Below are 23147 nucleotides of genomic sequence, written 5' to 3' on the forward strand. Positions count from 1 at the left end.
GGAGTACTGGTTATTCTTCCAGTTTTACTGTCCCTGTTAATACGCACCGACAAAACGAATGGACCGGTCCATGGAATGGGTTCGTAAAATCCCGCATTAAAAATTATTTTGAGCGTAACGACAAGTAGACCGACGCTTTCCGTCGACACTAGGCGTCGCATGAAAGACATGATGACCAGTATTTGTTTGGGGTTTTCCAAATACACACCACAAATGCGAAATTGTAAATATGCGCCAAAATACTAGAGAAAATGAGCCTGATGATTCGTAGGAGGGACACCCAGTATATTCGTCGAGCTACACTGAGCGAACAAGGGAGACCCTATGTTGATCTTTTTGTATATACATAAATACCTAAGAAAATGGGTCAAATATTTGGAGCAGAAAGAATGACTAGGTAGGGGCAATAGAAAAGAAGTATACTGAAATATTTTACAGAAGATACTAAAATTTCATCGGAGATAATTATGCAGCAATGTGAGACTAGGAGACCATACATCCATACTCTGTCGATGCATCCTGACACATCCTTCAGCCCATCTTCACAGTAAATCGTGTACTCTTTCAACTGCACCTGTCTCTGGAATTACAACAATACCTTTAAATGTCTCCATAGCCAGAAATCCAAGCGATTCAGGTCCGGTGAACGGGGAGGCCAAGCTACCGGTCGTCCTCGTCCAGTCCATCGCCCATGAAATGTTGCGGTGGGTTCTGTCTTACGATCCGTATAAAATGGCTGGGTAACCCATCGCGCATAAACTGCGTGCGTTGTTTTTTCGCAAGGGTAACTTTCTCCAATGCGGCTGGTAGTTCATCTTTCAAAAACAGGTGATACATCTGTTAAACTGCTTGGTAAAGTGTATGACCTTATGAGTCTGTCACCTACAATTTCTGCCCATACACTGAAGCTGAAGCAATCCTGATGTCTTGACTCCACGATTGCTCGAGGATTTGCACTTGCCCACACGTATATATTGTGGTAATTTACTATGCCAGTGCGCAATGAACTACGACACTAAGACGGCCTACAGCATCGACCATCGAATATTACACATTACTCGTCAAAAGTGAAATGGCCCATAACTCAAGAGTTAGTTCTAGTTTTGACCAATACTGCCTTCTGTAGGAATATGTGACACCCTGTACAGTCTTCTCTATAAATCGTTTCTTGATGTTTACAAGTAAATTTCTGCGAAATATATTTCTTCTTTCTTCGAGTGTTTGCTGTTCAAGGTTTGTCAGTCTATCCGACAAGGGAAGTACTTAGCTCGAACGGCTAAAACCAAACAAAAATGATTTTAAAACACAGAGTTGTTTCTGTTCTGCCACCCATCAAGATCGTTTATGTGTATATCTCGGAATTTGTATGAAATCTATGTCTGAAGATTAACCATTTTAAAGACTGCAGAAGCACAAGTAGAATGTCATGTAACAGACAGTTATCACCGGCAGGTAACTTCTGACTGATAAATGAGCTAGTATTTCCTAAAAGGCTAAACATCTTGAGACATGCAGTGCGGCCGCGGTTTAAGGCGCAATGTCACGGATTACGCGGCCCTCCCGCCAGAGATTCGAGTCATCCCTCGGGCATGGGTGGGTGTGTTGTTCTTAGCATCAGTTGGTTTAAGTAGTGTGTAAGTCTAGGGACCGGTGACCTCAGCAATTTGGTCCCTTAGGAATTCACACACATTTGAACATGCATTGCTTACGGACTCATATTTCCCAAAGAAGAAGTTGCTGTGTTGTGGTACTTGCTTCCCTTATTCGTCATCGAAGTGCAAATTTAGAGTTTCAATTAAATAATTTAAAGCAGTGAAATGAAACAATATGCAAACTTGTGAAGGACTACATGTAAATATACCACATCATTTCTGATACGTCCACACTGCAGTAACTCTATAGCAAAAGCCACATTAATCACCTTATCCAGACATTTACCGCGAGTTGCTCCAGTCCACATTTTCATCTCTTTATTGAAACTTCTCATTTGCAAGTTGATGATGTGTAAGGGAAGAACACATGTCAGGTCAACAACTTCTTCATTGGCAAATATGACTCTGCAAGTACCGTGTGTATTAAGATATAATTCAGACAAACGATTAGCTTTATGCCAAATACTGCCTCATGTATGGGTCTTGTGGATTTGTTGGTCATACATGTTACGTGGTATTGAGTCGCCAGCCATTTGTTCTTCTGACGTAGTTAGGTTCGTTAAGGGGAGGTTCTGGTCGAGAGGCATGAAAAATGGGTGATGTTTAGAATTTTTTCATACGAGAATTGTTTATATTAAAATGGGAGCTTTACCAATTTACTATAGATATATATGTGTGTGAAAAGGAAATTTGTTATATTGTAAAAGGTTAAAAATGGTGGCTGCAGCCTTTGTGAAAGTATGCGACTGGTTTGCGCGAAGCGTTGTACATACTCATGGCTATATCTGAAACCCATAAAAACAGAAAATTCTTAAAATAAAATGAATCTGTGGGGATAGTGCATCACGATGTAGTTTTTAAAACTACCTCGATAAAGTAAAATTGCAACTATTTAAAAATCATGATAACTTCTTGGCATTTTTTTCTAAGTTCAAATGTCATTAATGGCGACAGTGCTTATGCAGCAATGCATGCATGCATGCCTGTATGACACTGTACTGCAATAAATGCAGTTATTCCGTAAACAAGACACTTTCGCCATTAATTATATACTCACACTTGGCGGGGCTAAAATGACGATACAAAATAGTAGCCGGCCGCGGTGGCCGTGCGGTTCTAGGCGCTGCAGTCCGGAACCGCGGGACTGCTACGGTCGCAGGTTCGAATCCTGCCTCGGGCATGGACGTGTGTGATGTCCTTAGGTTAGTTAGGTTTAATTAGTTCTAAGTTCTAGGGGACTGATGACCTAAGATGTTAAGTCCCATAGTGCTCAGAGCCATTTGAACCATTTTTTTGAACAAAATAGTATTGGTCTTCCTATGCTTAGTTTCACGAATGGGCAAGCATTTGGATTGTAACTGCGTGACGTATGGAGGCTTGGACTGGCACTGGGGGCGTGCTCGGATAGCCAAAGTGGTTGAGTCAACGGCTCATGGCAAGTAGGAAATCGGTCTTCGAATTCCGGTCTGGCAGAAATTTTCATTTTTCACAAGTAGCTGATGCTAATATACATTCACAATATGTGAACACATTTCATAAGTTCAAATGTTTAAAAAAATACACTCCTGGAAATTGAAATAAGAACACCGTGAATTCATTGTCCCAGGAAGGGGAAACTTTATTGACACATTCCTGGGGTCAGATACATCACATGATCACACTGACAGAACCACAGGCACATAGACACAGGCAACAGAGCATGCACAATGTCGGCACTAGTACAGTGTATATCCACCTTTCGCAGCAATGCAGGCTGCTGTTCTCCCATGGAGACGATCGTAGAGATGCTGGATGTAGTCCTGTGGAACGGGTTGCCATGCCATTTCCACCTGGCGCCTCAGTTGGACCAGCGTTCGTGCTGGACGTGCAGACCGCGTGAGACGACGCTTCATCCAGTCTCAAACATGCTCAGTGGGGGACAGACCGGAGATCTTGCTGGCCAGGGTAGTTGACTTACACCTTCTAGAGCACGTTGGGTGGCACGGGATACATGCGGACGTGCATTGTCCTGTTGGAACAGCAAGTTCCCTTGCCGGTCTAGGAATGGTAGAACGATGGGTTCGATGACGGTTTGGATGTACCGTGCACTATTCAGTGTCCCCTCGACGATCACCAGTGGTGTACGGCCAGTGTAGGAGATCGCTCCCCACACCATGATGCCGGGTGTTGGCCCTGTGTGCCTCGGTCGTATGCAGTCCTGATTGTGGCGCTCACCTGCACGGCGCCAAACACGCATACGACCATCATTGGCACCAAGGCAGAAGCGACTCTCATCGCTGAAGACGACACGTCTCCATTCGTCCCTCCATTCACGCCTGTCGCGACACCACTGGAGGCGGGCTGCACGATATTGGGGCGTGAGCGGAAGACGGCCTAACGGTGTGCGGGACCGTAGCCCAGCTTGATGGAAACGGTTGCGAATGGTCCTCGCCGATACCCCAGGAGCAACAGTGTCCCTAATTTGCTGGGAAGTGGCGGTGCGGTCCCCTACGGCACTGCGTAGGATCCTACGGTCTTGGCGTGCATCCGTGCGTCGCTGCGGTCCGGTCCCAGGTCGACGGGCACCTGCACCTTCCGCCGACCACTGGCGACAACATCGATGTACTGTGGAGACCTCACGCTCCACGTGTTGAGCAATTCGGCGGTACGTCCACCCGGCCTCCCGCATGCCCACTATACGCCCTCGCTCAAAGTCCGTCAACTGCACATACGGTTCACGTCCACGCTGTCGCGGCATGCTACCAGTGTTAAAGACTGCGATGGAGCTCCGTATGCCACGGCAAACTGGCTGACACTGACGGCGGCGGTGCACAAATGCTGCGCAGCTAGCGCCATTCGTCGGCCAACACCGCGGTTCCTGGTGTGTCCGCTGTGCCGTGCGTGTGATCATTGCTTGTACAGCCCTCTCGCAGTGTCCGGAGCAAGTATGGTGGGTCTGACACACCGGTGTCGATGTGTTCTTTTTTCCATTTCCAGGAGTGTATATCTAAAGTTCGAATACAAAAAGCTCCCGGGAAGATCTCCTGTGTTTAATTATCTTTCATTTAAAAAGTAATGAAATGAATCGGTTAATCTGTCGAGGCTTTGAAAAATGTTGTTTCAAGAAAAACGCTTTTAAAGTTTGGAGTAACAAAATACGTTGTTTTAAAACTTACAGTTAATCTGCTGCTGCTGGACCATATAGGCATCCTTCCTGTTCTTCAAACCTGCTCTTGTTTTGAATTTGATTCTGTATTTTTTCATGCGGGCTCTTTTAACAAAGAGACGTTTCTTGCTCCTCGGCGGCCACACGTTTCGTGTCAGAAATGTAATGTGCATGTAACTAGGGCTTCCGTCGGATAGACCAGTCGCCTGATGCAAGTCCTATTACATGAGGCCACTTCGGTGCCCAGCATGTCGATGAGGATGAAATGATTATGAAGGCAACACAACACTCAGTCCCGAATGGAGAAAATCTCCGACCCGGCCTGTAATCGAACCCGGGCCCCTTGCATTGCATTCTGCCGTGCTGAACACTCAGGTCTGGAGGCAGACTTCTTGTCAAATAACTCCGCTGAGGTATTGCTGTTCGTCCCCATGACGATTCCTAACACATTCATGATCTTCAGAATAGATGAATAACTTTCGTTAATACATCTGCAGTTATGTATGCTGCTATTTCAACAGTCTTTGCCCCACAATGAAGATGTTTCAGTACCAGTTTGGAAATTCACGCGTTGAAACTCTCGTGATTTAGCGTATTGGCACTGGTGCATCTTTTAAGCATATCTTCATTGGACAAAAATATATATACTGGTCGAATCTTTTCTTGAGCTAATTCATCGAGCGCCTACAGCTGCTCATATTTCTGTCGGTGCACGGTTCCATTCAACACACTGTAACTTCCAAAGCGTTTTCACAATAAAAAAATCATACGGCAAGCATATACACTCCTGGAAATGGAAAAAAGAACACATTGACACCGGTGTGTCAGACCCACCATACTTGCTCCGGACACTGCGAGAGGGCTGTACAAGCAATGATCACACGCACGGCACAGCGGACACACCAGGAACCGCGGTGTTGGCCGTCGAATGGCGCTAGCTGCGCAGCATTTGTGCACCGCCGCCGTCAGTGTCAGCCAGTTTGCCGTGGCATAAGGAGCTCCATCGCAGTCTTTAACACTGGTAGCATGCCGCGACAGCGTGGACGTGAACCGTATGTGCAGTTGACGGACTTTGAGCGAGGGCGTATAGTGGGCATGCGGGAGGCCGGGTGGACATACCGCCGAATTGCTCAACACGTGGAGTGTGAGGTCTCCACAGTACATCGATGTTGTCGCCAGTGGTCGGCGGAAGGTGCAGGTGCCCGTCGACCTGGGACCGGACCGCAGCGACGCACGGGTGCACGCCAAGACCGTAGGATCCTACGCAGTGCCGTAGGGGACCGCACCGCCACTTCCCAGCAAATTAGGGACACTGTTGCTCCTGGGGTATCGGCGAGGACCATTCGCAACCGTCTCCATCAAGCTGGGCTACGGTCCCGCACACCGTTAGGCCGTCTTCCGCTCACGCCCCAACATCGTGCAGCCCGCCTCCAGTGGTGTCGCGACAGGCGTGAATGGAGGGACGAATGGAGACGTGTCGTCTTCAGCGATGAGAGTCGCTTCTGCCTTGGTGCCAATGATGGTCGTATGCGTGTTTGGCGCCGTGCAGGTGAGCGCCACAATCAGGACTGCATACGACCGAGGCACACAGGGCCAACACCCGGCATCATGGTGTGGGGAGCGATCTCCTACACTGGCCGTACACCACTGGTGATCGTCGAGGGGACACTGAATAGTGCACGGTACATCCAAACCGTCATCGAACCCATCGTTCTACCATTCCTAGACCGGCAAGGGAACTTGCTGTTCCAACAGGACAATGCACGTCCGCATGTATCCCGTGCCACCCAACGTGCTCTAGAAGGTGTAAGTCAACTACCCTGGCCAGCAAGATCTCCGGTCTGTCCCCCACTGAGCATGTTTGAGACTGGATGAAGCGTCGTCTCACGCGGTCTGCACGTCCAGCACGAACGCTGGTCCAATTGAGGCGCCAGGTGGAAATGGCATGGCAACCCGTTCCACAGGACTACATCCAGCATCTCTACGATCGTCTCCATGGGAGAACAGCAGCCTGCATTGCTGCGAATGGTGGATATACACTGTACTAGTGCCGACATTGTGCATGCTCTGTTGCCTGTGTCTATGTGCCTGTGGTTCTGTCAGTGTGATCATGTGATGTATCTGACCCCAGGAATGTGTCAATAAAGTTTCCCCTTCCTGGGACAATGAATTCACGGTGTTCTTATTTCAATTTCCAGGAGTGTACTTCAGGGATGCAAATTATGTGAAACAATTCCATTTTTTGATCTGCCTCGATCGCAACTTCCCCTTAATCTTGAAACATCGATTTTAGACAAATGCAGACTTTCATAGATAATCGAACTTGATGAGTAATAGAACAGCCACATATCCGTATTTTAAAATTATATTTATTCGGTTTTAGTTGGATAGTTCCATGCGAAACGAACAACGAAACATGTTCCCAAAAGATACTAAAATAAACTGAAATTAACGCTGAATGTTTTAGAAAATTTGGTATGATCTGCAGTAACTTAATACTGGACCACCTAAAATGTATTTACTGTTGTCAATTTATTTCAAAGTGTTGATGATTTATTGAGAGTTGTAAATTTCACCCGGTAAATAAATAATAACCAGTACACAAAACTAAATGACAAAATAAAGCCATGTAACAAAACTTAATATTTAGAAACTTTTAATGTTCCTGTCATCTCCGTCCCTGCTGAAACATGTTGTAGCTATGACATATAAAAGATTACTCAGCAGTGTATGTTGACACCAAAACACAGTTAAAACAGACTACTTGACTGCAAACGCTAAGAGATTAATGTCTCTGTCATATGTGAAGTTATAAAAAATGAAATGTTCGTATACGTGCACATAAAGGTGCTGGAAACCGCCATAAATATAAACAGATTCTATACAGCGTTCAATCTCTCGTTGTCTTTTTGCTTATTGGCGCCGGTGCATCTTTTGAGCAAATCTTCGTTGAATAAAAATACGTATAATCAGTATAACTGAAATTAGAAAAACTTGAAAAAGTTCAAAAGTTATTTACAACAAAAAACCGAAGCAAACGCCGAAAACCCAATCTAAATACTATGTCAAAAAATCTGTAACTTAATAAGTTTGTTTGTGTGGCCATCATCCGCAGCAAGCACACAAATATTCGGTTCGTAAATTCGTTTTGTTTCATAATCTACAAATCTCGCATATTAGAATAAAATTGTATCATTCTAAAGTCCACAGAAGAGACCTTAAAGTAAAAGGCGAAACACAGCTGAAAGAAATAAAATACACTGCAGCAAGAAAATGTGGTTTTTATTTACAAAACGAATATTTAATTTTTCTGTTCAGTGTATTCATTCTAATGGTGTATTACCTAATACACTGCCGCGCGGAGTCGCCGCGAGGTTTGAGGTGCCATGTCACAGATTGCGCGGCCCCTCCCGCCGGATGTTCGAATCCTCCCTCGGGCATGTGTTTGTGCGTTGTCCTTAGCGTAAGTTAGTCTAACTAGTGTGTAAGTCTAGGAACCGATGACCTCAGCAGCTTGGTCCCTTAGGAATTCACATACACACACACACACATACACACACACACACACACACACACACACACACACACACACACACACACACACCTAAGACAGAGGTTACTTCAACAATAAATGAGCCGAAACACTTCTGGCCAATATTTAAAAGAATTGTATTCAGTAGTAAAGGTGGATGTTGCAGATAAATAACGCTGAGCGTTAGACCAGTGTACAGACTGTAGTTATTTCTGTTTGTCATGCTCACACAGTAGGTCGTGATCGCAAGTGTACGAAAGACAGCATCTTTCCACGTCGGACTTCGTAGCTGATCTTTAGTTAATTCGTAATTCCAGTTGTTACTACATTTTCTGTTGTGACTTCCAGTCGGCTGTCACTTCTAACCTATATCTTTCTTTTCTTCTATTAAGAATTGTAACGTGTTTGCAAGCTTGATGTCGTAGCTTGATTTTTATGCTTTTTGTGTGGTTTCAGTGTATTAGATAGTTACCTGTTATCTCTTTCTCTGCTGTGTCATCTTAAGTATGTCAGAAATTATGTAAACACTTTTGTAGATTTATTTTTTATTTTTGAGTCTTTATAAGTAATGTCGCTTTTTTATTATTACAGATAACCTCGTAAGTACAAAATTTATTCTTTTTAGCTACTAGTGTTTAAATGTATCACTCACACACTAAACGAAGTCAGAACCTCAAAGATAAACGCAACTATGTTATTTTAAGATGTTCAGCTACTGTTCCCAGTATTTTTTTGTATTATCGTTTTCGTTATAGTATAGTGTACGTTCTTCTGTTCTGTGTCCCGCAAGAGCTGTTCTTAACTAACCTATGAAGCACGTTAGGAGAGCTATGTGTTAAATGTGCGCATGATTGTACATTTTGTATTGTTTGTGTCTGTCGTTGTGCCAGATACAACTTTTGCAGCGTGATAAACGATCGCTGAGCAACAATGCTGTAAACGTGAGCTCAGTCGCATCCCCGTACTGTAAGTAACTGTAGTTGCTCAGTTCTAGCGCTTTGCTGAGATTTGTCGTAGGCAGCTTAAAGTTAATGTATATGTCGCTTCTTTCTTTCTCTTTTTTCTCTCTCACTGTCTGTCTCTTTGTCTCTAAAGCACACACATTCACACACACCACCCACGCACACACACACACACACAAACACACACACACAAACACACACACACACACACACACACACACACACACACACAATTCACCATTAGAAAAACAGACATTTATTTTTATTAATAATGTACTGGGTCGCCTGTGCTGTTATTACAACTTAATTTTTTTCGTAATTGTTTGGTATAAATCTTTGACAGTACGACGTCATGTACCTTTTTTGATGAACAGCAGTGAACAGCAATGTTACAGAACATGTTATTGTTGCTATTTCTTATACAAAAGCCAGACTACTACACAGTTATTTAAGTAAAGTGTATAAGTTTATTACGGGTTGTGATCACTTTAAAATACAGTAAATTCCTAGATGTGGAATGCGTATTCATATGTTATCATACTGAAACACTGCAGTCCACAAGGCACCACATTTAGCACAGGAGCCACGGAGTTACAAGCAGTACACCCTGTGATGAAAATAACATGAGCAAAACAATAACACATATATATTTATCACTCAGTTACCTCCACGTCTGATATCACAATTCGGAGGAGATTAGGATTAGTGTCCCGTCGACAACGAGGTCATTTGAGACGTATCACAAGCTCAGATTAGGGAAAGATGGGGAAGGAAACCGGCCGCGCCCTTTCAAAGGAAACATCCCAGCGTCTGCCTGAAGCAATTTGGGGAAATCACGGAAAACCTAAAGGTCCGCCCCCGGTAGCTGAATGGTCAACGCGACAGAATGTCAATTCTGCGGGCCCGGGTTCGATTCCCGGCTAGGTCAGAGATTTTCTCCGCCCAGGGACTGGGTCCTAATCTTCATCTTTTCATCCCCATCGACGCGTAAGTCGACGAAGTGGCGTCAAATCGAAAGACTTGCACCCGGCGAACGGTCTGCCTGTCGGTAGGCCCTAGTCACACGACATTTACGGAAAACCTAAATCAGGATGGACGGACACAGGTCTGAACCGTCCTTCTCCCGTATGTGAGTCCAGTGTGCTAACAACTGCGCCACACCACTCGGTCACAATTCAGAGATCAACAATAAATGAATCTCAGTCTCAGGAGAGATTCTATGAGTACAAACCTCGCGTGTTGTCGAAAAAAGGTATTTTAGCGGAAAATACAATTTTTACGTCTATTTTCACCGTAATACGAAAAAGGAAGGAAAATTGGAGTGTTAAAGTAACGTTGGCGATAAAGTATGTCGAGATGGATCATAACCTCTGGTTGGAGTAGGGATGAGGCAGGACGCTCGATGCGCACTTTTGAACGAAACAATTCAGTCGCAAAAATTTAGGAAAACCACGGAAAACCTGAATTAATATGGCCGGACGAGTATTTGGACACCAAGTCCTTTCTCGTGTTAGCCAGGTTTCTTAACAGTCCCCTAGAACTTAGAACTAATTAAACCTAACTAACCTAAGGACATCACACACATCCATGCCCGAGGCAGGATTCGAACCTGCGACCGTAGCAGTCCCGCGGTTCCGGACTGCAGTGCCTAGAACCGCACGGCCACCGCGCCGGCTACTATTTTGTATCGTCACCTCGTTCGGTAAGATTATTCGATTTCAATTTTCTCCTTAAAGTGTACCCAGAAATTCAGGAATGACATTCCTACAGTTATGAGAATTAACAAAATCTCCGTGGGGTCTATTCATGCAGATATGAGATATTATTGTTGCTGGGCTCTAATGTTAAGTAACTACACAATACATATCCTTATCTAGCAGGCCGCGTGGAATAGCCGCGCGGTCTGGGGCGCGTTGTCATGGTCCATGCGGCTCCCCCCGTAGGAGGTTCGAGTCCTCCCACGGGCATGGGTGGGTGTGTTGTCCATAGGGTACGTTACTTTAAGTAGTGTGTAGGCCTAGGGACCGATGACCTAAACAGTTTGGTCTCATAAGATCTTACCACAAATTTTCCTCTCTAGCACATTTCGATTAAGCTTCGTAGCTGTCGCACAGTGAAGATCTGTTTTCGTCTTTTACACTCCTTAGCTGATAACAGAAATAGATGCTTATGATCTTCACTTCATAAACTGTTGTCTTAATATGCCACTAAAAAGATGTGACTTTTCGATTAGGTGATTCTACTTGAGAAATACCACGCTCTTCCCTCTTTGAAAAGCAAATAGTTTCTAAATGTTAAATACTACAGTAAATAAACGTGATTTGAGAATGCATACCGAAGGTGAAACTCGCTTAAAAGATATGTGACTGCCCTTCGTAGACGAAATCATCTCTCGCTAATCCCAACAAGAAGTCAGATTTTGTCTGGGGAAAGAGCAAAGAAGTTAAGTTCCCGGACTGATCCGCGCTCATATTCCTAGCCTTCACTTTTAGCACACATGGGCTTAAACGTAGTTTCTCCAATGCCGTGTTCGATATCAAGCAACTAATTTCCTCTAGCGAACCCAATCAGTTGCCTGGTTTTCAGTTTCCTCTCAGTTTATATCCATATACTGAAGATTCCTGCAGAGAGAACGTTTCCAGGTATTAAAAGGTCTTCTTATACGTCTGTATCCACCCGTTCGTTTGCACAACAGTGCTGATTTGGGGATATTTCCACCTGCTTGCATCTTTTTGTGAAAGGTTGCATTGGAAACAGTAACAAGCGTAATATTGCTGTAGTACTCTTTCCTCGAATCCCGTAAAAAATAAGTGCATAATTCCAATTAAAAAGCCGTAATTGCCTAATACCTGATACATAAGGAAGGTTCAAGTACTCACCATGCAGCATACCTCACCTAGTAATATGCTGTAACTTATCGAGAAATTCTATAGATATAACAACGATTTAGTTGACATCTGTATTGTATTGTATTGTATTGAACTGAGGACCTAGAAACGACGGAGAGGCTTCATCCCCGCCGTAGCCCTCAGGGGTACACAGCCCCACAACAGGCGACAGCAGTCCACTCACCCCACCGCCGCCACACACCGAACTCAGGGTTATTGTGCGGTTCAGTCCCCAGTGGATCCCCCCGGGGAATGTCTCACACCAGACGAGTGTAACCCCAAATGTTTGCGTGGTAGAGTGATTATGGTGTACGCGTACGTGGAGACAGTTTTGGGCAGCAATCGCCGACATAGTGTAACTGAGGCGGAATAAGGGGAACCAGCCGGCATTCGTCGAGGTAGATGGAAAACCCCCTTGAAAACTATCGACAGACTGGGCGGCACACCGGACCACGACACTAATCCGCCGGGCGGATTCGTGCCGGGGACCGGCACACCTTCCCGCCCGGAAAGCAGTGCGTTAGACCGCACGGCTAACCGGGCGGGCTAGTTGACATCTGAGTATACCATACACACATACACAGCCGCGGTTCGCGCGGCTCCCCCCGTCGTATGTTCGCGTCCTGCCTCGGGCATGGGTGTGTGTGTGTTGTCCTTAGCGTAGGCTAGTTTAAGTTCTTTTAAGTAGTGTGTAAGCCTAGGGACCGATGACCACAACAGTTTGATCCCATAGGAATTTACCACAAATTTCCAAATTTTCCACACATACATACACACATATTCAGCAGTCACAGGTTCTGAAGACTACGCGCTGCTTCCCCAGACTGCCTCTGTTCCTTTCTGTTTTGTGTTCGGTTCCTCCAGGTGTCTTCAGTCCCCAGAGTTGGCAGGTCCTTGGCCAGGTCGTACATCCAGCGCTACTTTGGTCGTCCTATGGGACATCTGTTGTTTGGTTTCGCCTCAAGTGCTTTCTTCACTTGTCTTCCTTCTGGCATACGGGCTACATGGCCCGCCCCCTGCATTCTGTAGGATTGTTCGTTGTATCAAGAGGTAGATTTCCTTACTCTTTCTACCCCTCCATTCGCCTTCATGTAAGATCGGCCTCATATCTCCCTCATTACTCTTCTTTCAAATGTTAACAGTTTTCCCTTTTCTCGTTTACTCATGCTCCAGGTTTCTGAACCATACATAACTGCTGAGCGTATCACTGTATCACTGTGTTATCTCGATGGGATGCATCCAGAATGGCTGTTACCAGTTGTCCTAAATGAGGTGTGATTAGTTTGTTCAGCTTACATTACCTCTGTTCACATTGTTCCTATCCGTACAATGTATCGATCAGTTGTTGTAAGAATAAAAATTATTACCGAAGAAAATACTAGTTGCGTTCCATCGTCTCTAAAACTAACGAAAGATTTCATCAGGTTACCTTCCATTCAGAAAGCTGTTGCACTCAGCGACTGTTATATTGTCTTGCAAATTATAGATTGCAGCGATCAGTCGTCCTTTTTAAATGTTGTTATTATTTTCGCTCAATGCATGTAATTCCCTGTTGGTCGGGCTTCATCCACAGTTGAACTGTGGATGAAGCCCGACCAACAGGGAATTACATGCATTGAGCGAAAATAATATCATTGAGAATGGCTAACTTCTAGCCAAAATCTAGATCTGCACAATAAAATTTAAAAAGTACGACTGATCGCTGCAATCTATAATTTACAAGTACAAAACGAAAGATTTCTTCTCATGCTGTGAACTAGACTATTAGTTTTCTTATTTGCATCGATTTTCTGTAACCTCCATTTCCTTCACATACGTTTAGGACAGTCGCTTTCATGGACCTTCTCTTCCAAAACTTTTAGCAGGATTGTTTCAATAGATCCACGTTTTTAAGTTTCAGTCTTTAAAAAAATTTCGTCTTCTAAGTGTAATGTTTCTATATCGTTCAACAGAATTTGCGTTTTAGTGTGTTTATTATCAACCAGTTATTAATTCTGAAAAACTGTTTAATTTCTACGACTGTAGCACGAAACGCACGATTTATTCATGTTCCTATATATCTGTGCCACTGTATCCCCCCAACAGCAACGTTTTTCTTCTCTTAGCGATGCCCTTGAGTTCTGTTATTAGTATTGATTTTGTTTTTTTTAAATTTATCTTCAATCTGTATTGTTGGCTAGCAGAACTCACTTTTAGCAGTAATCTCTGGAGATATGTCATAACATCTGCAGTAGGAGAGTGTCGTTCGCATATTGTACTTTGATTGAAACCACCAAGACTTTAAAAACTTCCGCTAGCTCTTCAGTTGTGCAATTCCATTAATCAGCATTTTATTTTCTTGTTTCCCCACAAGACACTGCCTGAGAACCTTGGTCCAAAACATGTTCGCCTAAAAAAATGATAACTGTACATTCTACATCAGACGTCATCTCTTAAGTAATGTGGTATTGTTGGTCAGACCTATCTAACTCTTTGGACTACGCACCCACGATTTCACTGATGTTTTTCTGCTCCGTGTTCACTGAATTATGCCGCTCGGCCTATATCGTGGAAACCATGGACGATACAACGCTTATACAATGCCACAGGCGCCATACACTCTAATCCCATTCACAGAATGAGGTCCAGTCCGTGAATTGTCAGTCTATCGGACATTTCTAGAGTCTTTAGCCATGCAACTGAAATAATACCAAGTGGTTATAATTCAAGTGCAACTAATCACGGAGGTCCAGTGTGGTCTGTAATTATCTTATGGCAGCCAAACTTGGTAGATACGCTAATGCGTCGGTGAGGAACAGATTTACGCTGGAAAGAAGTTAGTTCCAATTTTGGCCACCAACTGCAAGTCTGGTGCTGTACGGCATCTCGTCCACGTCCCCGGTGCTCGTATTGAACAAAACTGTGCAAACGTTGGCTAATAACAAAATTAACATTATGCGTTTCTCACTTGTTTGACCTTCTTGCCCATGTCCCATCCCTAGTCCATTACATATGGAAACAGTCCTACGCGTCTTCCTTGCATTCACAGCGCCAGATTTGCGCGTGGTGGCCAAAACTGGAACTAATTGTTTTCCAGCGCAAATTGTTTCAGCATTAACGCATTAGAATACCTACCACGTTTCGCTGCCATACGATAATTACATCCCACACTGGACGTCTGTGAGTAGCTGAACTTCGATTATAAACACCCGGTACTTACACCAAGCGGGTCGTTTCCACGCATGAAGTTGCAAAGGACGTCGGAGACGCAGTACGTGCATGCTGTTTGGTGAATCGTCACGAATATACGGAGCGGGATGTAATGGTTAACACGTTGACTCCCGTGAGACCGCCGGCAGACACGCTGAGGTTCACGCCTACGCCGTGTGCCCACCGGTAGCCACACGCTACGCACTGTTCAACACGAGATATAGTGCAGCACTGTGCATTAATTTGTACTTCTTGCCGGGGTCTACAGGAAACCAGGTACATACCTTGTTCAACGTTTTGAACTTACTGTTTCGCAACTCTACACAATATCGAACGATATGCTGTACTCCCAGAGTAGAGCATGCGGACGGCGGTGGCCTCGCAGCGATCGACGTGTTAAGACAATGAGCTTATATTCGCGTGGAGGGGCCATAAATATCTGTCCGATCACCCTGCTCTAGGTTTTCTGCAGGTTCCCTACAGCATTTGTAGCGTATTTTTCATTCAATAAAGCTATGGACTATTAGCCGTTCTTGACATTTTAGAGCTAAGGTTCCTTTTCTAACGACATAAACGTCATAAGACAGTAAATAGCCAAGACGACAGACGACTATTCGTATCAAACATGACCTCATATGCGAAATCTTCTTACTGAAATTCTGTCCAAACCTCCATTGTAAAATTTTGTAGCCCTCGTACTGTTCCTAAAACCCTGTCCACATTATAGTAGCCGGCCGCGGTGGACGAGCGGTTCTAGGCGCTTCAGTCCGGAACCGCGCGGCTGCTACGGTCGCAAGTTCGAATCCTGCCTCGGGCATGGATGTGTGTGATGTCCTTAGGTCAAAAAATGGTTCAAATGGCTCTGAGTACTATGGGACTTAACATCTGTGGTCATCAGTCCCCTAGAACTTAGAACTACTTAAACCTAACTAACCTAAGGACATCACACACATCCATGCCCGAGGCAGGATTCGAACCTGCCACCGTAGCAGTCGCGCGGCTCCGGACCGAGCGCCTAGAACCGCTAGACCACCGCGGCCGGCTTCTTAGGTTAGTTAGGTTTAAGTAGTTCTAAGTTCTAAGGGACTGATGACCGCAGATGTTAAGTCCCATAGTGCTCAGAGCCATTTGAACATTATAGTAAACACATCTGATGTGCACCTTCTTCATCATTCGTCACCTTACAAGCAGACATCTGCAATTTAAAAGTTCACACATCCGCTGCCATCTTATCCTATCTAACAACTGAGGCATCGACATATGAATAGTCGTAGCTGACAAAAATTCCAATATTCAGGTTTTGTATCGAGAAGATAGTGCGTGGGCCTGCCAGTGGCACGGAGAAGGTAGTATGTCTAGATATAATCAAACTTAGCTGAAAACGTAATTGATAGATAGGGTAAGTAGTTATGTGCAGAGCTGTTGGCGCAGACAAGGTAGTAAGTCTCGGCAACAGAGCACGTCTAGACGTGTTGGTAACAAGTAGTTGTGATACAGATCTGTTTTGCTACATCAGTATGCCCCCAAAACCTCCCCCATTTACAATGGTAAATTGAAATTACTAACTCTTTGCTCTTAATTTACTGTGTAGTGTGTGTTTAAGCAACTTCGTTTATACTAAAAATTCTTTACTAGGCACTACACAGTATAAGTGCCAGTACAAGTGTCGTGAATTAACTTGAGAGAGTATAAGAAAATTCGTACAGAATTTTGGAAAGAGACAGTTGATGTACAGAGAAGGAATGAGTCTCATTCATATCGTGAATATTCAGAGAAGGAAAATACGATGATCGAACCTTAAGTAGGAGGCAAGTTTTTGTCACATACTGCTTACCCTCCGACAGTGGCCATGAGCAAGTTTGCAGTAGATCTTTTAAAAATATGTTGGGGCTATCAGACGAATGTCTGTACATTGTGACAGAGAAGAAGAAAAAGGGAGCGCAAATATCTGAAGATCACCGGGGTAAAAACCCTTATTATCTGCGTTGAACTTCCTTGATGAGAAGTGTCACGCATTTTACCAGAAAATTTGTCCATAAAATTCAAATAACCTTAATTCTGACTTTGGATAAGGAGTGGCTCTGAATGTTTAATATACAGAAAGCGGATTTCATAGACAAAAACACGCCAAATTTTCCAGATGTTATTTATAGCACGGAGCATGAGTCTATGCCTCCCATTCCAAGCAGTCTGTAATAATGTTAGTGGAAACGAAACCATAAATTTGTTGTTTGGAGCCGGCCGTAGTGGCCGAGCGGTTCTAGGCTCTTCAGTCTGGAACCGCGCGACCGCTACGGTCGCAGGTTCGAATCCTGCCTCAGGCATGGGTGTGTGTGATGTCCTTAGGTTAGTTAGGTTTAAGTAGTTCTGAGTTCTAGGGGACTGATGACCTCAGATGTTAAGTCCCATAGTGCTCAGAGCCATTTGAACCATTTGTTGTTTGGTTTCCCTGAAAAGTTTTCTTTAAGGCTGTTACTACCTTTGCCATGTCAGTGCCTCAATTGACCTTACCCACAACACCAGAGAAAATGCTGATTATAGAAGGTCTCGCACGATTTATAACGTCCTTCATCACAACATTGCCAACCTTAATGGTAAACCATCAGAGAATTGCACCTAGCCTACATAGACACACTGTAATTAATACGTCGCAGTATTACTGCTTTCCTCTGTGCCACCCAAACTGACCGTTTATTTTCCTGATTAATACCTATACATATACGTATGTGTTTCGTGTGTACATGCGGGTGCTACTTGCAACAGAAGCACTTTCGACTTTTGGAGGTTGACCTGTCAAAACTCAAGGTATTGGCAGGAACCCAGTGGGTTTTGTCCTCAACTATCGGATATGTTGTATGCTTACTAACGCCAAGGGAGAGTGTCAGCTCATTAAATCTATGGATTACTTACCTTATTCTGTAAGTGCTATCTCTGTTCCATGAAGATGGAGGTCTTGATGTGATATGATGAGAATAATAGATAGTATGTGCTAAGCAATTGAGACACTGTATTTTGGCGACTTCATCCAGTACAAAAAATTATAATTTTTTGTGTATACTACACAATCATGACCTTGTTCTCTGAGTTAAGACCTTTTTATTGATTTACTACTGTTTTGGTTACAGGAGCCTTGGAAAGACGATGGCGACTAGTATTCCAACTCCAGGCGGCCCCATCGCAGATGTATAGGACAAGCACTCCAAAATGAGTGAGACACCACAGAAGAGACTAAACGATTGAGAAGGAAGGTTCTTGCTGAGAGCACAGTAATTTTCTTTCATTGACACGTCTTTCATACCTATTTCATTCGATTAATTTTAAGGAGTTCTAATACACAATTTTTGACACACTTTTGCATGTTTCTATTTTTTAGGGGGGGAAGTGGTTTTGAAGACCGTATTCTCCGTTACTGACCATAAGTAATCAGTTTATCTTTCCAAATACAATAATTTTTCTCGGCACAGTAAGGAATGTAATGTGAATCATGTTTGGTCACTTTGTCGGATGATACTGCTATAGGTGCTATCTTGCTAAATAATGGACATATTGTTATATTTTCAAAATGTCTTTCATGCTAAAGTTAGCAATTGTATTTGTAATATTTGTGTGGAAACAAACAAGTTGAGTGGTTTCTGAAGCAATGTTTTTCAAAGAAACATCTGTTACAATGTTGTTGAACATATTCTGTCGTAAGAGTGGAGAGAAAAACCCACAACGTTCATTATTTATAGTGAAATATTTTATCCATAAACACATATTCTAATGAGTGATGTATTATGTTGCTGTCGTTCAGAATCTTTAACTTTGGTACTTTATAAGAAGAGTGCTGGTTTGTTAATTGTTGAAACTGTTCCATAAATGGTAAATATCACAAATGTTTTAAAATCAACAACTGAAACAATAATTTTATGCGATGAGTTTGTAGCTTTTTAGTATTGATGCAACCAACGAACTCTTGCAATACTGCATATATATCAAGCAACATGAAAGTGCTTTGACATAAAACTAATTACAAGTCGAATGATGAAACTGAGTGATGCTGTTGTAATAAGTGTAATGTAACAGTTAGTGCTTTTTGATGCCATGTATGATTTAGTAACAAATATTTACAGTTTTCCTATAGTAACATAAAACAAAGCCTGCCCAACAACAAATTTTTTATATGAATCTGTTGTTTATCATTTTCATTAAGTGAAATGAAGTTATCTCTGACAATCTCGATGGAACGTTTAGATAAGTAGCTCTTGTTCAGTGTAAACTTAAGCACCAAATAAGATTAAACTACTCATCACTGAATCGAGTAAGGACAAAAAAGTCTGTGATCTAGAAACAGTTTAAAATACTCTGTGTGACTATTAGAAAAATGGTAAGCAAATAATGGTAAACTAGTATATTATGCAGATTTCCAACTAGCAGCTAGAAATTATTATGTGACTGACACCGCCCACTGGTAACATTCTCCAATGATAAATGTTTTGCATAAATAAAATCTAATTCACTGTGTAAAGCAATCTTAGAAGTAGAAATTTTAGCTTATGATAGAGGTTTAATCGTTCTATAATTCCTGTTGAATTGCAATGAAGGCTTCATTTCAAAGCATTTAATTAAATACAAATTTAATTCCGTCCAGAGCTGCATCCTACAAATCTCTTCAAAACAGTGGCAAGAATTTGTTGCTGTACAAAGTAAGAAATGTGACAGAATAGTTGGATGAATATAAACAGTTAACTGAATCTCATCTAGTTGTGCTGCTAATAGAAGCAATAGGCTTTTGCAAACGTTGTTCTATAGTTATATAAGTAATAGACATTAAAAATATACCGGAAATCCGTTTTAGAACAGCTCTCATTAATTAAATGTAAATAGGTAGTGTCACATCTCACTCATTTTTGTGCACTCAATAGTAACAGGCAAATCAATTTGAAATTCATTTCTCATGTAATTATCTCAACTAGCTATGCTGTTTCTAAATTAAGAAACGTACTTGTGTTGAGAAAGCCTTAAACTGTGTGGCATTGTTGCATGATATATTTTTGTAAACGTTTTCATTTTTAATAACTTTTAACCATTCCGAAAAAATAATTTATCACAAATATGGGAGCGTATCTTTGTTTCTATGGAAGCGTTCTTAAACTGGGAATGGATTCAAAAATTTTTTGTAACTATCTCTACCTTATTATAGCTGTAAAAATTGTGCATCGAAACACACCCAGCTGGCTGTGAAATAAGCTAAGTACCCTAGAATTTTAGAACTTCATAGAGCATATATGACCCAGAAAACAGTAATAATAGTAGAACAAAAGTGAGTCATGTGTCAGAAAACACTATTTATACCTGTCAGGAGTGACATTTAAAGAAGTTTGGAAAATGATTACAGGTCATTATTATCTCTGGATTCAAGCCATAGAATTTGCGGGTGAAATATATTATATTAGCTTTTTATAACTCATATTATATAAATTAATGAACAATATTCAACGTACGTGGAGCTTTCGACAAAAAATGTTTATACCACACAAGAGAAGGCTGAAAAATGTATTCTATGAACTAAATAAACATGTGGTCCAGTTTGTGGTATTAGTGTTGTGACTACCGCTTCTTCAATGCCAACGTGACAGATTCAGTGCAATAAATCTTGTCTATTTAAACTCACAGAATGCAAATAATACTCACTATTTCAATAGAAGAACGTTAAATTTTCACTGAATTTTGCGAATGGTAGTAGCTATGCACATGTAAGGATGACGACGTGGAAGTGATGTGGCTAATGCAATACATTATTATACTTCTGATGAAGTTGTTGACGCTTGCATTGTTGGTTGAATTTTGCTACCTTTATTTTTAATATATCTTTTGATATTTGGAACTGAAGTGGAGTCTTTTGTATGATATAATCTCTTCTGCTAATGCATTCCACACACCACTACAGCTGAGTCATTTTTGCTGTTGAGGTCAATTTCCAGCTTCAGTCAATTTCGGAACTGGAGCTTAACATACATTACAGAATTGTTAACTATGTAGCTACGTTCAGTACCTCACTGAAATATTTTTAATGAGAATGTATACTTCTGTAACGACTTCTGGTGTATCTGCAGTTATGCGTTCATGTCATGATTTAACTTTTGGTTTCTTGAGAAAATGGAATGTACTTAATAATCAGTTTGATAAACTGCAACTCCAGACTAGTCCACAATGTATCTGGATCTCTTTGCATGTGATTCTTAACACCAGAAGATTGTATGGTATCATTTATGTATTTAACACCAGAATGCTGCAGAAAGGTACAATATCTCCGATTAATCTTGAATTTCTTTTTTGAATTGTTTTCGATAGAAAACTATGTAACTGCAACTTAGCTTTTATTTTCATTCATTATATGTGAGAACGTATTCTAATTTGGAAGTGACTACTTTATCATGAAAATTAATTTTGTTTCCTTGCAACTTCAGAGGCTGCTCATTTAAACATATGAAACAAACTAGTGTAAAGCCCAGTTTTATTTTGTTCAAGAATGTGTATTTCTTTCTATATTGTACACATCTATATTTCCAATCTCAGGTCGTGATGTAATTCCTTCCGCAATATAATATAACAATCACAAATTTTTTGATGTACTTTTATACAACAGAAGTATGAGTTCGCAATTAACTGGAAATTCACCAGAAATCGAAGCTGTTATGGATGATGGTACAAGCTTCCCCAACCAGTTATTCAGTGTGTGTGTGAACTGTAAAAAAAGAGATGCTTTTTTATCATTCTATAGAGTTTAGGGGATGCCACTGAGTGGTCTTCATTACTAAAGCAATATCGTGCATAATGCATTTGTAAATGGGATGCCTGCTATCCTGAGGAGACATAATATGTACCTTTATGCCCATCATCAAGTCCAAATGTTTTTTATTGTTCTGGCACATGGTTATACTATGAAAATTTTGTTACTTGTAAGTTCGCTTTTGTAAGGAATCATATTCTGCATATTGTTATTAATAAATTAATTGCCATTCTTTCAGACTGAGTTATGAATTTTTATAAATATTAACGACTGCTGTCTCTCAAATGCATGATGTTTTCATCGTTATAACGGAAGTTGTTTGGCCTTCAAGCAATGACAATATTTAAAAATTGAAAAACTGAAATAAATGTGATCACTGTCTTCAAAGGTATGTTCTGAGCCTAAAGTGAAAGTGTCACAAGACACACACGACAAACACGAAATTTTCAATTCCTAACACCAGTATCATTTCCTTTTAGTTGTCAGCCTTGTATCTATACTTTACAGTTTACCGTTTCCATTAACTTACGCCTTCCTGTCTCAACCCTATATCCAAAACAGTTTCCTCCACTCATTTTTATGTTTGCTACCTTAAGGCAATTTCACATCCACTCCTCTCACCCATTCCTGGATGACTCAGATTATGCCTCATCAGAGCATCCAATTTTAAACTTTGTTCTGTGAGATCACGCCTCAGATGCTTTCAGCGTTCTTGTTCTTACACGTTTACATTCAACTTCATTGGGGAAATGGGATTCAAAATTTACTCTGAAAAGTAAAATACAAAGTAAATCCTGGTACTTGAATTTAAACATTTAGTGTGATTTTACTTCTTAAATAATATAATTCTCTTTTATTTTCTCATTTTGTTTACTCTGATGTTAATTGATTAATAATTAATCTATTTTTCCATTCAAAAACTGCTATATACCTTCCTTGAACCCAACTAAAACGCCAATGTTATCTACATTTCCTTTACATACTACTGTAAAGTGCATGACAGAGGG

The 23147-nt window shown here is 41.9% G+C and overlaps 1 protein-coding gene across 10 annotated transcripts in view; it reads left to right on the plus strand.

Moving 5' to 3' along the window:
• Positions 1–22377, plus strand: part of LOC124556579 (protein tipE) — a 223047-nt gene extending 200670 nt beyond the window's left edge. For 9 of the 10 annotated variants that reach the window (XM_047130542.1, XM_047130537.1, XM_047130539.1 and 6 more), the window contains exon 3: positions 18494–22377. In XM_047130542.1, coding sequence (XP_046986498.1) covers positions 18494–18557 — 64 coding nt within the window. In that variant the 3' untranslated portion in view covers positions 18558–22377. The remainder of the gene's footprint in view (positions 1–18493) is intronic. The other variant, XR_006968624.1, reaches the window with a different exon arrangement.
• Positions 22378–23147: the final 770 nt, after the last annotated feature.

The sequence above is a fragment of the Schistocerca americana genome, chromosome X (genome assembly GCF_021461395.2).
Source record: "Schistocerca americana isolate TAMUIC-IGC-003095 chromosome X, iqSchAmer2.1, whole genome shotgun sequence".
Taxonomy (NCBI): domain Eukaryota; kingdom Metazoa; phylum Arthropoda; class Insecta; order Orthoptera; family Acrididae; genus Schistocerca; species Schistocerca americana.